This window comes from Brassica napus, chromosome A6, assembly GCF_020379485.1.
Source record: "Brassica napus cultivar Da-Ae chromosome A6, Da-Ae, whole genome shotgun sequence".
Taxonomy (NCBI): domain Eukaryota; kingdom Viridiplantae; phylum Streptophyta; class Magnoliopsida; order Brassicales; family Brassicaceae; genus Brassica; species Brassica napus.
The window spans coordinates 7,670,238-7,689,290 of record NC_063439.1 but is presented as its reverse complement, the minus strand read 5'-3'; the positions used below and the strand labels follow the sequence as shown (position 1 = coordinate 7,689,290).

The window sequence follows — 19,053 nt, the reverse complement described above, 5'->3', positions numbered from 1 at the left end:
AATTCATATGAAGTTGTGCTCCTTTCTTAATTTATGTTCTTTATATCCCTTTTAATTAGTAAGTGCAAGTGACGATGAAAAGACAGGGACATCAGAAATTCTCCAATTAGGAGAATTTAGAATGATGACTAACGTCTAAATGGGAATCTCTCTGATGCATAAACTAAGTAACTTCATTATTTAAAAGCAAATCCTTTGGTCATTCGATTTCGAGTTATTGGCTATGTTTGTTCGGTTCTTGGGTTTTACAATTGCACGTATTATCAGACTTTTAGTGATGGCGAGGCTAACCATGATTTGCGTTTATTAAACGTTTAGGAACTAATATTAGCATTTTAGTTTGTCCTGTTAATAGAAGAATCTATTCGTCTAACAAATGAGATAGAGAACTATCTAGCAACATGGTTTTGGATGAAACGGAAGACTCTGTAGATTTTGATTTTTTGATTCGAGGTTTATGTTTTTTCTTTGTATGTATAAGATATTATCCCAATGCTGTATGCTTCATTTACTTTTAATCATCGAACACAGTGCAGATCATAACCAATATAATGAACTTTTCTTTTCCATCTCAATTATACTTTTGTGTTTTAATGGATGTTTTTGATAATTCATAAAACAAAATAGAACGTTAAGCTTTTAGCAAACTGTATCAGCAACACTAAAAAAGCTAGGCAAGTAGCTACACAAAGAAAAACATCTTCACTATCAGCTTCACAGAGAGATAAGAAGAAGACTTCTACACTCTTTTCTTACAGTGATCAAAAAAGACAAAAAAAAATCCGAATATGAATGAATCATCATATTCGGACAAACAAACATGTTCAGGCCAAGACACCATTAACAAAGAGAATCAAGATTCTCGGTTCTGCTTCTCACAATCCGATGGAAAACTTCTCTTACTTTCCTCTCAAACGGATCCAACCCATTTTTCAAAGCCTCATGAACCTCCACAAGCTCCTCCACTCTCTGTTTCACCTCAATCTCCTTCTCCTCGCTCATCGGAAAATGAATCGAATCGATCAGTTCGTTCATCACTCTCGAACTCTTCTCAATCCGACCAATCTCCTTAAGCAACCCACAACAATTCTTCCTGTCTCTCCTCTTGGACTCCTCGACGATCTTATCGTGCAGCGACATAACCGGAGCCGCCCACTGGAACTGCCTCGGCACAAAGAAATTAACTTGCAACCCACGATCCTGACAAGGAAACGCAGCCACCAAAACCCACATCACAAACAACAAAACCGACGCCATAGTGTAAACCGGAAACGCTAAACCGTTGCTCGCGACGACGTCGTTTTGCCGAGGCGTATTTAAGTTGCTCGCCAAGGCTTGTAACTGCTTAGAAGCCGACCACGACCTCGAGACGCTCCACGAGAGCGATCTGAAGTGTCCCATCGAACGGTGGTGACTGTGGCTGTCTTTGACTCTTCCGAACGAACGGTTGCGATGAGCCAAACTCGTTTCTTTCTCGTCGAGCATCCCGATCGCTAAATCGACCAGAGCCTTCTTCGCTCGCCGGAGCTGACCTTCTCCGACGGTACGGCGGCTGTCTAAAGCCGAGATCACGATGTCGGAGAGCTTCTGCCACTGGCGGATCTGCTCGATGCCGTCGCGGATCGCGTTGCAGACGTCGAGGGCTTTGATGCTCCGTTCGAAGTAATCGGAGATCAGACGGTTCATCGGAGACGTGGAGATTTGAGATCGGTGGTTGAAGACGATGGCTCGGAACTCCTCTTGGCAGCATAGAAACGAATCTAAAAGCTTTCCGATCCACTCGAGGGAGAGAAGCTCGCCGTCGCCGTCGCCGGAGGCGTTGAGATCGGTGAATTTCTCGGCGACTTGTCTCTGGAAAGAATCTAGCTCGGCCTCCATGCTGTGGCTACTACTTCCGGCGGCGGGTGTGTTTGAGTCAACTTGGTCTCGCCGGAAACTTAGGAATGACCTCCCGAATGTTCCCTGAAAATCCGTCGCCGGCATCCTCTGTACAGATACAAAGTCGGGATTGTTCTTTTGGTTGAGAGAGAGAGAAAGAGAGAGTGATGACGATGATTGGTGAAAGGTAGGAGAGTTTATAAAGCGATCATTTTGACCGCGTAATTTTAATATATGCTTTGGAAATATTCAATATATTTTAGATATCTTTCCCCTTTTAATTTCACTTTTTAAATATATATAAGAAAAGAAAAGCTACTATTTGATTTTTGTGTGTTCTCATTCCTTTTAATCTCGTGTTTCTCTTTTTGTTTACTCGTCACGGAACACGCAATGTACACGTAGAGAGGGGGGGGTAAACAAATCTACAAGCTTCCATATCTTGTAATGGGCACTGTAAAAGAAGTCTCAGTTGCGGGAACCTTACAGTCACGGGATTGTGATATTTGATGTCGAGAATGAGATACTAGTGGCTGCCACGTGGAGAAAAATTCAAGAGATGGGAGCTGTTACGGGAGACTAAGAGCATCTTTATCCATAGAAACCCATTAGTGTTTCTTCATGATTATTTAAGTATTTAAAATGTACTTGATGGACTTAAAAACTCTAGTTAAGAAACTGTTTGATTTTGTGCCTCCAATGGTGGTTTCTTAATTAAGGATTCTTAAAAAAAAATTCTATAAACTTTTCTTTTTAAGAAGAAGAATCGTTTGGAGAAAATGAGAAAGAGAAATAACGAAGAAACATGAGAATCAAAGCTATGGAAGATCATATCATCAGTTCCACCTAGAAAACCAAAGCAATTGTTCAAATGCTTTTACCTCCATGGATAAGCTTCGTTGAACGCGAAGACGTCCCCGACGAGAAATCTTCCCGCTCCACCAGACCAACACGGAGGCCACGCGTCACAGCGCCGAGCGCCACTCCAGAACCATTGGCTCCACCGCCAATGACGAGTACATCGAGAGGATTAGATGCGCTTGCTCCGATCAGAACAGACTCTTGATCAGATCGAGAAGGCACCAAAGCGTTGGGATCAAGACATTAAAAAGGAATTAATATACATAGATCATTCACTGCAACAACTCAATAAACAAAGCTTTTAACTTGATGATATCCTCTCTAATTATAACTTATGACATATACATTCTTCACCAAAAATCAGTTAATCCAATAACGAAGAAACATCTCAATCAATTAAACATCCAACAAGACTAAATCAGTTAATAGGCAACAAAACAATCCTCTTCTAATTAAGCCTCCAACAAGACTAAAGGATGAATCTTTACCTCGAGAAAGGCCTTAAAGATCCACTGAACAAACCCACCTACAATGAGCAAAACAGCACAAAGGTTTACGCTTTGATCCTATACTCGGAGAAGGATCATCAACGTTTGATTCGAAAGGTCGAAACTTTACCAGATTCGTGGAGATGGAAAGATGCAAGATCGATCGAATCCTCATCATCGAACTCATACTCATGTATGATCGATCGATTCCTCATCATCCCTCCCCTGTTCAAAACCCAGACACTGAATCGTTTAGACAAAAACTCATTGAAAAAAACAAATTTACTAGAAAAGGATAGATCGAATCTACCGTTGATTAGATCGAGGGGTCGCCAGCAAGCAATCAGAGAAGAACAAGATCAGGGATTCTGGTTATGGAAAAGATTCTAGTTTTGGGAGTGAAGATAGAAAAGGAAAGTGAAGATGGAGTTTGAGCTGAGAGAATAGCTAGAGAAGAAGGGATGAGATTGATGCAGAAGAGGGCTTCGTCGCCTGAGATCACGAGAGGAGCCGGAGAAGAGGAAGAAAAAAAAAGAATTAATGAGATGAAAAAAAATAAAAAACATAAAAAAAATCAACTTTTACTCCCACCTTGACACGTGCCTTTAGAAACCTCTTTCAAAACGGTTCCGAAAGTCTCCAATTAAGGATCGGTTACAGCTAATTTATTTCTTTTTCATTTAATTAAATGGCCCATTATTCTTAAAACCCATCAAGAGAAACTGGGATAAAGATGCTCTAAGTCAGTGCACTGTACATGTGGGAAGAAAACAGCTAAGTCTTCGTTGGCGCGTAATGAAGAGAGAGGGTAATAAAGGGACTCGGTCTTGTTGATTCGTTCTTGTCTCACTAGAAAGCTCAATGACAATTGACAAACGCTGACATGTAATTCCTCTTCTTCTCTTTTTTTTTTCCTATTCTTCTTGTGATTTTACTTTTTGCAAATGTCAGATGATAAAATATCTACTATATTTTATAAATATAACATTCTAACATTATGTTTTTATATATATATATATATATATATATATATATATATATATATATATTTCTATAATATTAGATTTTGTATTGAAATATCTAAATGGATAAATGATTTTAAAAGAATGAAATAAGGTGAATAATATCGCTATCAGTCCAACATCATGTTTGGGCCAGAATTATTGCACAACATACAAGAATTAAATTCATACATGACAATATACACTACCATACAGATATCAAAGTATTAAAAAGGAGAAAAATCTATTACATAATATCCCCTGATCTTCTGTCATGTGTGTTCCAAAAAAAGCCAGTTGAAAAAAAAACAAATATCTGAAGATTGAAAGAAAAAACATAAACAAATAAAAACCCACACGTGGGATTCACAACTCACAAGGTCGAAGAGGCTGTGTAAAATGAAAGCACGTAGATTATTGACCAAGACATGACAAGCTCTCTTTCTTCTTCAGATTATTATTTTTCAAGTTTGATTAGTTTAGTATACTTTCTTTCAGTTAAAGGACAGGTGAAATCGTGCAAAAGCGTATTTCCCGCAAATGGTTCCTCATGAGACTCGCTGCCCAGCGTACGCGACCAATTAATTTAAGCCCCAGTTGAGACAAAAATCTGAAGGAGACGATTGCTCCTAACATGCTCATTCAATGATCCAGAACACTAAACAGATAACTTATATTATATAAATGAAGACTGGGTTATGACTGTTATCAGAAAACAAAAAGTATATGTATAATTTGTGTATGATTTACATGTTAGTTGTCTACTTATTAACAGCTTCTTCGAGCTCTCTTAAACCACCAACTTTCTGTTCAATTTCTTCGATAAGCTCTTCACGCCATAGCTCTGCTCTTGCCTTCTCTTCTATGTCTTCTTGCTGCATCATAGAAGCCAAAGCACAATAACAACTCTTTCCAATTTTAGAATAGTTGTGCGTAATTAAATTGTGATGTACTAAGTCTATGGCCCAATTTAGCCCAACCTGTCCCGAACCGGCGGCCTAAATTTACTATACAAGATTCTGTAGAAAATATTGTCCCCAGGTCCACCCCGATCTTTGCTCAAATTACATCAAATCAGTTAGGTTTGAATTCGTTGTTACCAGAGTTCACATTTTCTTATAAATTTCAGTATTTCATCAAATGATATAAGTTTTAAACATAAACTAAACCTTTTCATTCCATTTGTGTTTGAAGTTTATAATTAACATGTCTGTAGTAGGTTCTGGAGATACATAACAAGCATAATGTACGCAGATGCTTAAGATTATGACATCTGAAGGCAAACCTAAAGCCATCTACATAAAGGAGGGGCCGGACCTAACCTAGTCCACAAGGTCAGGGTCTATAAAGACCAGTGTGGGGCTAGTCAGTACAACATCCCAAAGTTATAATTTGTATGTTTCTAAAGTTAGAAAGAAAGATACTTACAGTTTCATAGACCCAATATCCTGTCCCATCACCTCCATCTCCACGGTATTCCTCCGAGTCATAGAATGGATCCTATACATACACCATTATTGACAAATAACTCATCAAAAACAACTAAGATCCCAAATGAAGCAAATGGGGATGAATTGATTCGATTCATTTGAGTTTTTCCCATACTTTTGCGGAACCGAAGTACAGACATCCCCAACAAGTGAACATGATGTAGAACAAATCTGCCACATCAAACGACCACCAATATTATATCAAAACATTCAAAAACCAGACTGAAGACAAAACATTTTTAGTTGTCTTAATGAATAACTAAAATTTTTTTTGCACTTACAGACATTCTTGATGGCTTTATCACTTAGATGCCACACGTGTTTCTCTGTAATAATATCACGCATCCCCTCTATTTGTTGAACCATCACAGCCATAAGTGGCAAATCATGTGGCAGTGCCTTTCTTACACACAAGCTTCCTCTCATCAGAACTTTTTCCCTCTTCTCATTCTTTTTCATCTAATTTTCAAAATTCTTAAACGTAAAATTCATATACCGCAATAAATAATGAGATTCTTCATTAAATCCGTAGTTAAAGATAGTTACTTACAGAGAACCAACATCCATGATTTGGCCCTGAAATCTGCTTAGTCTACAAACACGAGACTCAAGTCTTTATGTTCTATTATAGATGATGATATAGTTAGTATATGAAAATAGTTAATACCGAGTAACTTGAGGAAGAAGGGATATGAAGGTTTGTGAAGGTGAAACTTTTGAATGCTGAGGCCATTGATACTTCTTTGATTAGTGGCAGCAACGGAGGAACGAGAGGAGACAATGTTGTTGCAATATTTTTTTATTTCTAAGTTTTAAGATTAGATTTTTGGAGGCAGAAGATGTGTGGATAAGGGAATCGGTATCGTCCACTCTTTAACTCTTGTGATACATAGCTAAAGCGCGTGTTAGCAATCACGTAACACTTTAGTCTTGTAAAAGCGCATGCTAACGACTGTTGCCTTAAAATGTTTAGAAATCTCCACATAATTCAACCGGGAAAATGGTCGATTCCTCCATAAACTAACAACCCCCGGTTTTTTAACACACGAACTTTGATGCCAGGCCGAAACCCATACAAACAACTTTATTTTTTTAATTACATACATGAACTTTTGATTTTAACCTAATTGACACAAACCGTAAACGGTGTTATGTTAGCCGTCAACAGCCTTAATCTCTAATTTAAATCTGGTTAAATAAAGAGGAGAACGACGTTGTATTGCTTTTCTTCTTCACTTAGGGATTAAATCAATATTAGGATTTACGACAACACAGCTTTCACGACGACGGAGCAAAAAGGAATTATCATCGTGAGATGAGACTTCCATATTTCAATTTACTTTTAGGAGATAATAAAGTAAAAAAAAAAGTCACAGACTTCAGCACAGAGAAGACGGATTACAGCATATGCATCATTGGTTCCTTGTGGAATATAGAAAGATATTATTCAAGTTCTCAGATTTAATATATTAAACTTCCACGGTAGTTTTCTCTCTCGCAGGTTTCTCTGTTTCTACAACAAGAGAGCTTGGGAATGGTTTATCTTCAGATTTTCCATTCATAGACAGACCACAACACATAATTACCGCAAAAAAAAAAGATCATACCAGAAAAACATTAAAATCTAAAAGACAGCACATAAAAAACCTTAAAACGATCAAAATAACCCATAAGTCAATTTGAAATACATCCTAATTCTGAAACAATAAAGTATGTTAGTCGACCACTTGACTTTGTGTTGGTTGATTTGATCCCTCTACTTGTGTGACATTCTTCTTCTTTGGTGGTCTTTGAACTGGAACTCCAATATTTTTGCACTTCCTTGCGTTATGTCCACCTTCTCCGCATCGGCCACAATGAATGATCCTTCTCTCCCTTGAAACCTTTGAAGGAGACTCATTCCTAACCTTAGTCTTTTTCTTACTTGGAGACTCGTTCCTTCCTTTTATCCGCTTAGGAATTTTCTTTCTTCCTCTTGATGATTCCGGTTCTGTTGGTGGTGGAATAATCTCTGCATCTCCTGTTTTTTTCCAAAAGTTTATTCCATGGACAGCCTTAATTGGTGTTTCATACTGCTTTCTCCACGTCGAGGTGAGGTAACAAGCAGCCATATAATCTTCTTGTTTACGCTTCTTTGCAGAAATGATTTTTAGGGCATGACGACAAGGCAATCCCGACATCTCCCACTTTCGACAAGTGCAAGTACGATCAACCATTTTCGTTTTGTATGAACTGTTTTTCTCTTTCACTTCAAATACTTCATATCCGCAAGGATATATAGTGCAATGATGTATTTTACGTTGCTCCTCGCTGACTTTTTCCATTGCTTTTAGACTGAACTTCCCTCTGTGATTCATTGCTTTCATCTTCCTTGCCTCAATGCGCAACATAGCTCTTCTGCGTATTGTTTCCAACATTTCCACGAGTGGCATTGATCTAGCAGGGTCAACCGCATGATTAAAAGACTCAGATATGTTGTTGCTTACATCATCACAAGTCGAGGATGGAGTAAAGAAGGCGAGGCTGCAATTTTTGGGATTCTTCATCATCATCGAATCATATACACTCATGTCATATGCCTTCACTTCATCCACCCTCTTGTTATACTGCGCCATGTTGTAGCTCTTGGCGACCTTCCAGAATTTGCCTTTCATGTCAGCTCTATGTGGATGTTTCTTCTTTAAGTTTGCGTAAATATGTCTTGCACACATCCTGTGCTCAACCATTGGCAAGATATTTGATACTGCATTAAGTAACCCCTGAAAATAAAGAAAAGCTTTGTTTTTATCCTCATACTAACATAAATAAGCTCTGAAAATAAATAAAAACTTTGATATTATTACCTTTTGTCTATCTGATATGATAGTAAAGCCTTCACCATCGTGGAGATTCAGGTCCGTCTGCAATTTCTCAATAAACCAAACCCAATTGTCTTCACTCTCAACGTCAACAACAGCCCACGCTATAGGAAACATTTGGTTATTTGCATCTCTGCCAACAGCTGCTAACAACTGACCCTTTGTTGTGCACTTGAGGAAGCATGCATCAAGACCAAAGATCGGTCGACAGTGAGCATACCAAGTCTTCTTCAATGCAGCAAAGCAAACGTAAAATCTATAGAAAACATCTGAACCATCATCTCCGTTGAACGTCTCGAGCTCTACCGTTGAATCCTCATTGGACCTAGTAAAAACAAATAAATATTAAGTTCAAATAAAGACAAAACATGACATTTATAAATACAAAACATGAAACACTTACTCTAACAACTCTACCCGGTAATCTCTAAGCCTTGAGAATTGTTGATCATTCTCCTCTTTGATCATTTCTAAAGCCCTTGTCTTTGCATTTCTACACTGATCTATGGTCACCGTCAATTCCCAACGCTTCTGAATATCAACCAATATCTCCTTTGGCATTATCTTGGGGTCGTCTCTAAGATCATCTTTAAACAACTTGGCAATGACTTCTTGTGTAATCAGCCTTGAGTACCCACTTTTACTGCAACTGTGATCCTTTACATACACTTTAACCATCCATTTTTGCAATGGTGCTTCATAGGAGCAGTATATCCTCCACATACAAGCTTCTTCTCCTTCTTCTGCTTCACTAGCACATTTGAGTTCAGATTTGTCTTTATCCCAACGGACATACTTCACATTCCAACCATGTTTTAACACATAATCTACCATTGCTTGCTTGAAAGCCTGTAAACTATCAAAGGCTTGTTTTAACTGAAGCTCACCACTGCCTTTCTTGTATGTGAAGTAGCCATCTCCTTCATTACCATCTTGATCATCATCTGAGCCAACAGGTGTAGCAAACAAATCAACATCTTCATCCACAAAATCCCTCACATTTCTCTCAACTCTTGCTTCTTCATAACATGGAGACCTATCTCTCTCAGTATCTATTTCATACTCATATCTCTCTGCATCTCTTTCATTTTCTTCCATCCCTGCCTCGTCTCTCTCTGTTTCACACTCCAAAAATATGTTGCTACTGCAAAATAAACAGCAGGCCATCAAAAGGAGAGTAAAACGACCTGATTTTGAGAATTTCAGAGATAACCAAAGTTCACTTACCTCATTCTCGAGCTTTGTTTGGTCCCAGTCCACCAATTGCAAAAAACACGTCTCTAGCTAATGAGAATACCGATTAGAATCACTCTCATTCTACAGAAAATCTTTTTACCCTCCCTTTTCTGTTTTTGTCGTGAAACCTAATTCTTATTTTATCTCCCATTAAAGAAGAAGACCAAAATGACGTGATTTTTTGTTTGGTTTAACCACAATTATATGAGAAACTAAACCAAATCAAACATGTCATTAAACCGTTGACGGCTAACATAACACCGTTTACGGTTTGTGGTAATTAGGTTAAAATCAAAAGTTCGTGTATGTAATTCAAAAAATAAAGTTGTTCGTGTGGGTTTTGGCTTGGCGTTAAAGTTTGTGTGTTAAAAAATCGGAAGTCGTTAGTTCATGGAGGAATTGACCATTTTCCCTAATTCAACCATCCACTTTTGTATTTCTTATGTAGATATATACTGTAACGATTTTGACTGTCGCTTCTGAGGTTGGTTTAGCATCTCAGCTGTTATGTTGGACCAGGCAGTTTTTTTAGCCATGGATTGTTTTTTTTTTTTTTGAAAAAAAAACGCTTTTTTTAGGCTATGGATTGTTTGAGGTAAGTCCTTTGGTTCTTAGCAATTCCATTGTTTTGATTCTACTTACATAAACGACAACCTACGCTATTAGACGATCTAGTCCAAGCTTTTCTCATGGCTCCTTTCTTTGTGTTCCTTGAGCTGAAGTTGTTTGTCTTGTGTGAGTGAATTGAATTACAGATTCTTCAATCGGTTTTCAGGTATGAACCATATCCCGGTTTCAAGCTTGCGTCAATGCCAAGGTATAAAGTGGCATAAAGCAATGCAGAGAAAAGAAGCAGACCAAAAAGAATAAGCTCACGTAAGCTTTGGACTATTTAAGGAAAGAACTTAAACAACACATTGTAATGTTTCTTCTTTAGTATTAACCTCATGGCTGCCCATATGTCCTAATAACCACCACGAGCAATAGTTTTAAAAGGCGCAGGTTAGTAAATCACAAGGGAAATCCTTTTTTTTCGAAGCTGGTGACTGGTGAGCAATATCTGGAGGGTTCTTCCACTTTTATTTTTATTTTTAGCAAAATGTTAAAATTTATTATACCAACATTTTAATTTTTGACAAGGATACATAGGAACAAATAGCGGAAATACAAGAAATTAAATTAAACAAAACCTCAAAATAACAGAGGGACTTACACAAAAGCATAGCAAGACCAGAAAAGACCGAACTTGAGCGGACTGAGCCCCCCATTGCCACGAGTCGCCAAAGAGAAATGCACCCTCAAATATTGAAGCAACGAACGTACCTACAGCTTATGGGAGTCCACTCATCAACGCCTCCTCGAAGAATCACATCTAGAAACCGCAAGACCATCCAACATCGCCTCATCGACATCCTGAAAAGGAGTCCACCACCGACAATGCCACGTTGGAAAAGTGAGAACAAGAGATTGCTGGCTCCGCCACACCATCCCGTGACCGTTACACTCGTTTAACCTACTGCCCATATAGGCCAGCAAGACAGGCTGGGCACACCTCCTCTGGAGTGACGACAGTCAGAGTGAAACTTGAAGGTCGATTGCCAAACTCACGTCAAAGCTTTTCCATCGGACAAGACCGCTTCCAAAGAAGCCTACCCACCACATAGAGAACGAGAGGACATAGAAGGACGGTGAGGAGCGCTATATTGTCAATCTCACACCAGCTTTGAGGAAAGTCAAGAACTCTTCACGCGCCAAAACTAAGCTCAGCAGAGCACCACCAGATCAGAAAACGACCGACTAGCGGAAATTCACCACGCGCTACCACCGTAGACCACCGGAGGACCCAAAAAAGAGAAGGAAAGACTTGAGATCTGGACCCACAAACTCCAATCTCGCCTGAAGAACCGTCACCACATATCCACGCACCACACTACACCGGAGACGGAACCATGGGAGATTAATCGATGACTTACGCGCCACCTGCTCGAAGAGCCTCGGCTGAGGAAAGGGAAAAATGCTTCAAGCAGAAAATCCCTTACCGGACCGGAGACGAGACTAGCATAGAAAATGGTCATCATCTAACTCCACCGACACCGCCAAGCACGCTCCAGATTGAACCGGAACCACCGGATCTGAAAACGGAGACCACCTCAACTGAACTCCACCCTTGTCAAAGGAGAGGGTACAGAGATGAACAAAGAGATGGAAGGGAGGAGTAGCGGAAGAAAAAAACACAACCAGAGCTCCGGCGACCATCTAAAGGGACACAGCGGTCGCTAAGAAAAGAAGTTTTTTTTATATTAAATTCTTAGAGAGAAACGAGATGATATTTAGAGAGAGAAGCGACTTTGATATAGTCCTACTATATTGTCAATATAAAATTGTTTTGGGTAAACATTTTATAGTGACTAACTCCACCCCGAAAGGTTTCATATCCAGAAAATCCCGAAGGATTTATTTAAGAGGTATAGTATCACCGCGCCGACATAATATCGAACATGCGACCACTGCCAGTCGTCTTTGAGAATCTCAAGAAACTAGGCCACCTTGATATTGTTGGTAAATTTTTTATAGTGACTAATTCCACCTTAAAAGGTTTCATATCTAGGAAATCCCGAATGATTTATTTGCAAAGGTATAGTACCACCACGTCGATAGACTGAGACCAGGCAGTCGCCTGTGAGAATTTCAAGGAACCACTAAGCCGCTTTGATATCTCTTCAATTTTTTGTTTTCTTTTAAAAGTTTTTCATTTCAGTAATTTCTACTAGGCATGGGACTTTGATTTTTTTAGTATTAGTTCGGTTAATATATTTCAGATATTGGATATTTTTGATAATGGGATAGAGGATTCATTTTCATGACATATTTTCGGTTTAGGTTCGGTTCAAATAGTTTCGAGTTTATTATGTTTCAGATAGTAAATTTATGAACCAATGAATAAAAATATTCGGTACCATTTGGTTTCAGTTCGATTGTGTTGGGTCATTCGGATAATTCAGGTAATTATCAGATATTTCAGATAAAATATCGAATAATTAAGATAATCTGGATAAAAATACTGGATTATTTTGGATATTTCGAATAAAAGTATCATGATACTTTCGGATAATTCAAATATTTTTGGTGGACTTTTAAATTATATATCTATATATATATGTGTGGTTTTTTTAGCGATGAATATATTATGTTATTATAAACTCGGAGAAATATTACAGACAATTCTACAGCCGATAATTCTACCTGTCTTATGAAGATTCACGTCTGACTGCATCACATGAGCCGCCCTATCGGATTCACCCTTGACAGTACTCCTTGTGCCATGTTGCATATCTCTTGCAAGTCGTTTCTCCATTAATTCGCATAATTATGCTTTCTCTAGGAATCGAAACCTAGACTTCCTTGTGTAAAAGCATTGATGAATCATTGGTCAAACCTCATAGATCATATATATATATGTTATATATGTAATTAATATTTTTATATTCATGTATTTTTGGTTTTCTATTCGGTTCTAATTCTATTTGTTTATTTTGAATATAGAAATATAAGAACCGTTCGGATATTTGAGGGTTCGGATCCAATTCCAATTTTAGATATTTTAGTTAGGATTCTAGCTCGGATCTTCGGTTCCTTGTTTAAACGAGAATTCCTACACGGTATGATCTTCACAATCCTCAAAGGCCAACTATAAACCTAGGGATGGGATTGGTCGATAACAATAATCAACTCGCCATCTACAGTGTATACAACTTTTTGATATCGGGACCACAAATAATTTCATCCGTTCGATGCAACAAAACTTCAGATTCGTATCCAGTTTGCTTGTGATTGTTCTCAAAATATGTTTTTTACATTAATTAATGAGCTTAGTTGATTAAACAAAAGATTCTGTGCAACGTGTTCCAGCAGCAGCCAATGGAAATAATATTATTAAATTTTTTTATAGATATGATAGCTAAATGATGATGTGATACTAAAAATACAAATACGAAACACAAATTAATTTTTTTAACTCACTTCAAACTCTTTTCTATGTAGGAACCACACATTTTAATTGTATTGTAGTTAGAAAATTTTGTTAATTTTTTTATATTCTATATAGATAATTTAAAAAATGAAATTAATGATGAATTTAATTTATCTAATTATATAGACATATATTAAAAGATTATTTTAGCTAAAATATTATCATAATATATAACTAGACAACTATTAAATTTAACTTCTACATATAATAATTATTATTCTGATGTTATTTTTTTCTAATGTTTTTCTAATGTTTTTGTAATGTTATTTCACGTCATTCTTTTGAATAATTCATATTTTATATTATTCATATTTTCTTGAAACTTATATTATTCATATTTTATATAGTGTGTTTTTCATATAACCATGTTAAGACCGTATCACTTTATATTTTACATTGATTAGTTTATTGTTACAATTTAAGAAAGAGTCTGCTCATCTTGTCTCATCGAAATGAAAGATGAAAGATATAATGCAACGACGTCTAAAAAAATTGGCATTATGATTGTAATCACGGGTAGACTACGAAACTTCTTTAGCATATGGGGCACAAAAAGTTTTCTTATACCAACTAAAGCTGTTCGAATTACAAACGAAAACTGAGATTCGACTATACAACATCATAAAGCCCTTTCTCAAAAAAAACATCATATAAATAAATTTAAAGTTAAAAAAAAACATCATATAAATAATGACTATACAATATATATTTGTCTTTACTCTACTCAATTATTTTCTTTCTAACAACAACAAACTCGAGTCAATTTATCAAATAATCAACAAATTCAAAAAAATGTATGCTTTCAATAATGTAACACAATAATTAAGTAGGCGCATAACTATCACATGACTAAATTAAAAACGTAGTTGATAGAGAGGTCGGTCCGTTTTTCACGTGGCTATATGACAACTTCGTTTTACATGTGGTCCTGACACGTCGGTTTGGACCGCACTATGCCACGATGTATGATATAGACATTTCGGCACATACAACAATGTCACAGAACTCACGGCGTTGCCGATATATCTTGATTTTCTTTGCCAATATTTCTTGATTTTAAACCGTCTGTAAGGGGTCGTGCTAATATTATTTTTTATAATTTAAAGAACAATCATGCTAATGTTAATAAAAGTAAAGAGAATATAATGTATATTTTCTATAAAATTAGGATGTATACAACGATAAATAAGTGCGCTCCCTTGCAAAAACTACACAGATTTATTTCATAAATAATGAAATATTGCCATTTTTAGTCTATAAATGGATCATAGCCAAATAAAAATACAACTTCGTAAATATTACATAAAGTTACATAAAAACCTAAACTCCAAAAGCAGTGTGTGGACCAAAACAAAAGCAGAAGAAAAAAGCAATTATCACAAATTTATTATTGTCTTTTGTTTTTTCTTGTTAAAACACCTACTCTATAAAAGGAGATAAGAATGCATGAGACTGAATTATCAACATATATTTTATTTTATTAAAGAAAAAAATAGTTTGCTACTTGTTCCCTTTTTCACAACTGATACAGACAAATTGCTTGTTAACTCATAAAGAAAAATTACATAAGATTTTCTTCATGATTAAATTCAAATAAGTAATTGCCCGATTAGCAGAAAATCATCACAAATCATAAATTTCTTATTTTGTTTCACTGCACCCATCTTTTATACTAATGTTAATTAAACCGAGACACATAACTTTAAAGAAATTATTCTCCTGGTCGGTAGATTAGCATTATTCTTTGTCGCAACGTGCAAAAGAATAAAATGTGGTAAGTAAATACATAAACGATCGTCTCTCATATTTAACCATTTATTAAGCAAACGAAATGATCATCAAGTAGGTCAGTCATCAAGTAGGCCAGTCTCATAGACACCATACGGTGATGACGAACTAGGGTTATAGACTCCGTTAGTTTCAAAGTCCATTTGACCAATCTCATCCATAAAATGCCTCATATTTTCCTCGTCCCACATCAGAAAATCATCTTCCTGATCATCACCTGCTAAAGCCTTCCCATGATCCTTGTTTGGCTCTTCAAACTCTTCTTCTTGAGTAGTAATGATTGGCGTTCTCGGATCCGACAAGATATTCTTGATCCTGTCGACACCGTGTTCTCTAGATGAGATACCCGTGGCAAGCCTGTTAAGGAGACTGGCTGAGCCGGAGGAGGAGAAAGACGGAGATGGACTCACCATCGAGGAGGAAGAGTTGCCGCAATCTATGTTGAACGACGGTGTTTTGACGGCGAGGTTAATGATTGGTTGGTGGGTCATTTGGTCGATTCCGTTTCTCTCGAGCCTTTTCTTGAGACAAGAGTTCCAATGGTTTTTGATGTCGTTGTCTGATCGACCCGGCATCTGCTGTGCTATGGCAGCCCATCTACAACAGATTCTTTTTAGTTCAACCTAAATTTCTTTAACAAAAAAAGCATTGAGAATTATCTACCATATTGGAACATTAACATCGGCAGTTTTGTACAATAGTTTTTCACTATAACAATTAAGAAAATGAAAGTTATGATAGAAAAAGACAAGAGAATAGTTTCTCACTGAAAAAACTCTCAAAAAGCTGAAAAACTCATAAACCATTTATCCTTTAAAATAGTATATTTCTATCAAAATATTAAATTTTAATCAAATAATTGAATTAATTAAAATATTAACATATTGATGATGTTTAGAAACCTACTTAACATTTATCAAAAATAATGATTTTATTGATCAGTTAGTTTTTATTTAGTTTACATCGCTTCTCTCTCATACTTCTTTGTGGTTTTTAATCAATTCACTCAATATATATCTGACTTAGATAAATAAAAAAAATATCTTTAAAATCTTTATAAAATATGTAGTTCTCATTTGAGTAACTTACGGTTGCTAAATAATAATTAAATATTCAAAATAATAGTTGGATGAAAATTGTAGTACCATTATGCTGTAATATCTAATTTACGTGTGTTAAAAATATAATCATAATTGATATTTGTTCTCACAACATTTAATTCTTACGATTGGTGCCAGTGTCTTGAATATAAGCTGTGCCCTAATAGCTGTATCCGTATACCACCAATCCACAAGGCGATTGTCTCTCACAACAATTAATTTTTACAGTTGGTGTCTTGAATATACATGTACATACATATGCTTTAATATTACATTATAGCTTTTATATACATAATATTAGCATGAAACTGTGACTATGACAAATCGGTTTTATATGATTAATTTATTAATATACCTGTTCCCGAGAACAGACTGGAAATTGATAATAGCTTCTTCTTCTTCAGGAGTGAATTTGCCTTTCTTGACCCCAGGCCTTAGATAGTTAAGCCATCTCAATCTGCAGCTCTTTCCACATCTCTGCAAACCTTTTTTCATCACCAATAAGATTAAAACATAAATTATTTTAGCAGTTTAATATTGTGATTTTTTTTTTTTTTGCTTTAGGAATACTGTGATTTAAACCTTTGTAAAATTATGTCTAAAAATGACTGATATCGTCAGGAACATATTACTTTTCTATGCATATCTGCAATATATACGGAAAACACATTCACGTATTTACAAGAAAATTACCATAATGATAAAAAGTTATAGGCAATGATTAATACGTAAAGTATCCCCTTTTTTTGGTCAAACACGTAAAGTATCCCCTTATTTTACGTTTTACACTCTATTTTACTTTGTCTTATCTTATACCATTTTCAATTGTACAAAAAATTTACTCTATATTTTACACTAAAATATAATAACTCTATTATAGAGTTCAATTTGTTCTAAGGACATCTACAACTTCACTCTATTTCTCCCTCTAAAATAGAATTTAGAGTAAAAATACTCTAATGATACTATATTTTCTACTCTATAATAGTGTAAACCTATTTTTTACTCTATATATAGAGTAATTTTTTTATTTTTTGTTCATCATTCTATTTTTCACTGTAAAATAGAGTATCATTGGAGCAACATCCAACTCTATTATAGAGTTACTCTATTTTAGAAAAAAATAAAATAAACCATTGGAGATGGTCTAATGATTCACTCTATAATAGAGTTACTCTACATTTCACTCTATTTTAGTGTCAAATATAGAGTAAATTTTTGTTCCATTGGTGATTTAGCCAAAAGTATCAAAAAATCCTTCTGATTAAAAGTTTCTTAGTTTATCACTTAATTTCAGTTTGGTTACGATTATGACACAATAAAGTGAGTATTAATTTCATTTTGTCACTATTTACAAAAATCTATCATGTTTGTGGTGGAGTTAGATAAAAACGACGCGACAATTTTTCCGCTAGCTCCTCCTACGAAACATGTTTTGGTGTTTATGTTTTGGTGTTTATAGTACTAAACAAAAAACAATCATATAGCTGTATAGGGTAATATACAGATAACTACCAGCTTTGCGAGGGAGAAAACGCCAGTCGCCGATGCCGTATTCGTTGATATAAGCGACGAGTTTTTGGTCTTCCTCGTCCGTCCATCCTCCTCTCTTCGTCCCGTCGGCATCGAACCATGTCGCTCTGCCCATAATCTCTCAGCCCGGCCAAGTCTATACCGCCACGTAATATTCACCTTATGACAGGGCAATAGCTTACTGACTCATATGGAAAAACTGAGGGCTGATCTCCCTGATACTTTCACTTATTTTAGAATGGTCTCTTGAATGAAATAAGAGTTGTAGCTACTCTATAAATATCCCTCATCTTTTGTTTTATATGAATATTTTATTTGCTAATTATTTTTTGTATAGTATTTTTCAAAACAGTAAAAGGTGCGTGCTCACTTATTTGGTTTTATAGTAGACAGTTACTAGTTATCTGCTAAACCAATGTACTTATAGTTACGTGCTCACTTCTTGCTAAAATTAAGTGTAAGAATCAAACTTTTAATAATTTACAAATCTTAGGTTTAACGATAAGAAACCGAATATAATCGAACAACAGAAGCTATATAAAATTAATAAAACAGTATATATAGAATTGATGAAATGATAAAGAAACCCGTTCGTGATTTTTAAAACCAAACATGACAGAAATTGTTAGAGGTGTTTTGTAATTTAAATCAAACCATGATATGAGAACATTTAATAGTAGAATAACTTTCAGTGACAAAAGAAAGTTCAACAAGCAACGGTTTGGGAATCTATATCCATGTTATTCTGGAGCTCTATATGACGATCCTTGTTTTGGCAATACTAAACCAA

General features: G+C 36.0%; 4 protein-coding genes and 1 non-coding gene across 5 annotated transcripts; 1 reads left to right on the top strand and 4 right to left on the bottom strand.

Annotated features, from left to right (window-relative positions):
* The first annotated feature begins 61 nt into the window (after window positions 1-61).
* Window positions 62-161, top strand: LOC125576001. Its single transcript, XR_007314538.1, has one exon. It is a non-coding gene; the product is annotated as a small nucleolar RNA R44/J54/Z268 family (small nucleolar RNA).
* A 518-nt stretch (window positions 162-679) lies between these two features.
* Window positions 680-2,200, bottom strand: LOC106346926 (protein ROH1). The gene has a single exon (XM_013786391.3). The coding sequence runs from the start codon at window positions 1,981-1,983 to the stop codon at window positions 841-843; it is 1,143 nt and encodes a 380-aa protein (XP_013641845.2). The 5' UTR covers window positions 1,984-2,200; the 3' UTR covers window positions 680-840.
* A 2,687-nt stretch (window positions 2,201-4,887) lies between these two features.
* On the bottom strand, window positions 4,888-6,637 carry LOC125610249 (photosynthetic NDH subunit of subcomplex B 4, chloroplastic-like). Its single transcript, XM_048782473.1, has 6 exons — window positions 6,386-6,637; window positions 6,269-6,310; window positions 6,000-6,177; window positions 5,834-5,889; window positions 5,657-5,728; window positions 4,888-5,103 (listed from the first exon to the last, which is right to left on the bottom strand). Exons 1-6 carry the CDS (start codon window positions 6,449-6,451, stop codon window positions 4,990-4,992), a joined length of 528 nt encoding a protein of 175 aa, XP_048638430.1. The 5' UTR covers window positions 6,452-6,637; the 3' UTR covers window positions 4,888-4,989.
* A 796-nt stretch (window positions 6,638-7,433) lies between these two features.
* LOC106423218 lies at window positions 7,434-9,943 on the bottom strand. The gene is made up of 4 exons (XM_022692915.2): window positions 9,804-9,943; window positions 8,980-9,720; window positions 8,562-8,901; window positions 7,434-8,477 (listed from the first exon to the last, which is right to left on the bottom strand). Exons 1-4 carry the CDS (start codon window positions 9,806-9,808, stop codon window positions 7,434-7,436), a joined length of 2,130 nt encoding a protein of 709 aa, XP_022548636.2. The 5' UTR covers window positions 9,809-9,943.
* Window positions 9,944-15,543: 5,600 nt separating this feature from the next.
* On the bottom strand, window positions 15,544-18,535 carry LOC106346925 (transcription factor MYB41). The gene is made up of 3 exons (XM_013786389.3): window positions 18,246-18,535; window positions 17,086-17,215; window positions 15,544-16,227 (listed from the first exon to the last, which is right to left on the bottom strand). The coding sequence occupies exons 1-3, from the start codon at window positions 18,376-18,378 to the stop codon at window positions 15,690-15,692; spliced, it is 801 nt and encodes a 266-aa protein (XP_013641843.1). The 5' UTR covers window positions 18,379-18,535; the 3' UTR covers window positions 15,544-15,689.
* Between the last annotated feature and the right edge of the window lie 518 nt (window positions 18,536-19,053).

What these genes read in the sequence shown, in the direction of transcription:
- LOC106346926 (XM_013786391.3), bottom strand. Translation starts at nt 1,983, where the DNA reads ATGCCGGCGACGGATTTTCAGGGAACATTCGGGAGGTCATTCCTAAGT.
- LOC125610249 (XM_048782473.1), bottom strand. Translation starts at nt 6,451, where the DNA reads ATGGCCTCAGCATTCAAAAGTTTCACCTTCACAAACCTTCATATCCCT. An exon ending in ATCATGGATGTTGGTTCTCT is followed by an intron (nt 6,178 to 6,268) that starts GTAAGTAACTAT and finishes TTTGAAAATTAG; the next exon opens with ATGAAAAAGAATGAGAAGAG. An exon ending in TAAAGCCATCAAGAATGTCT is followed by an intron (nt 5,890 to 5,999) that starts GTAAGTGCAAAA and finishes TTGATGTGGCAG; the next exon opens with ATTTGTTCTACATCATGTTC.
- LOC106423218 (XM_022692915.2), bottom strand. An exon ending in TACCGGGTAGAGTTGTTAGA is followed by an intron (nt 8,902 to 8,979) that starts GTAAGTGTTTCA and finishes TGTTTTTACTAG; the next exon opens with GTCCAATGAGGATTCAACGG. An exon ending in TCATATCAGATAGACAAAAG is followed by an intron (nt 8,478 to 8,561) that starts GTAATAATATCA and finishes CTTTATTTTCAG; the next exon opens with GGGTTACTTAATGCAGTATC.
- LOC106346925 (XM_013786389.3), bottom strand. Translation starts at nt 18,378, where the DNA reads ATGGGCAGAGCGACATGGTTCGATGCCGACGGGACGAAGAGAGGAGGA. An exon ending in TTTTCTCCCTCGCAAAGCTG is followed by an intron (nt 17,216 to 18,245) that starts GTAGTTATCTGT and finishes TGATGAAAAAAG; the next exon opens with GTTTGCAGAGATGTGGAAAG. An exon ending in CAGTCTGTTCTCGGGAACAG is followed by an intron (nt 16,228 to 17,085) that starts GTATATTAATAA and finishes AATCTGTTGTAG; the next exon opens with ATGGGCTGCCATAGCACAGC.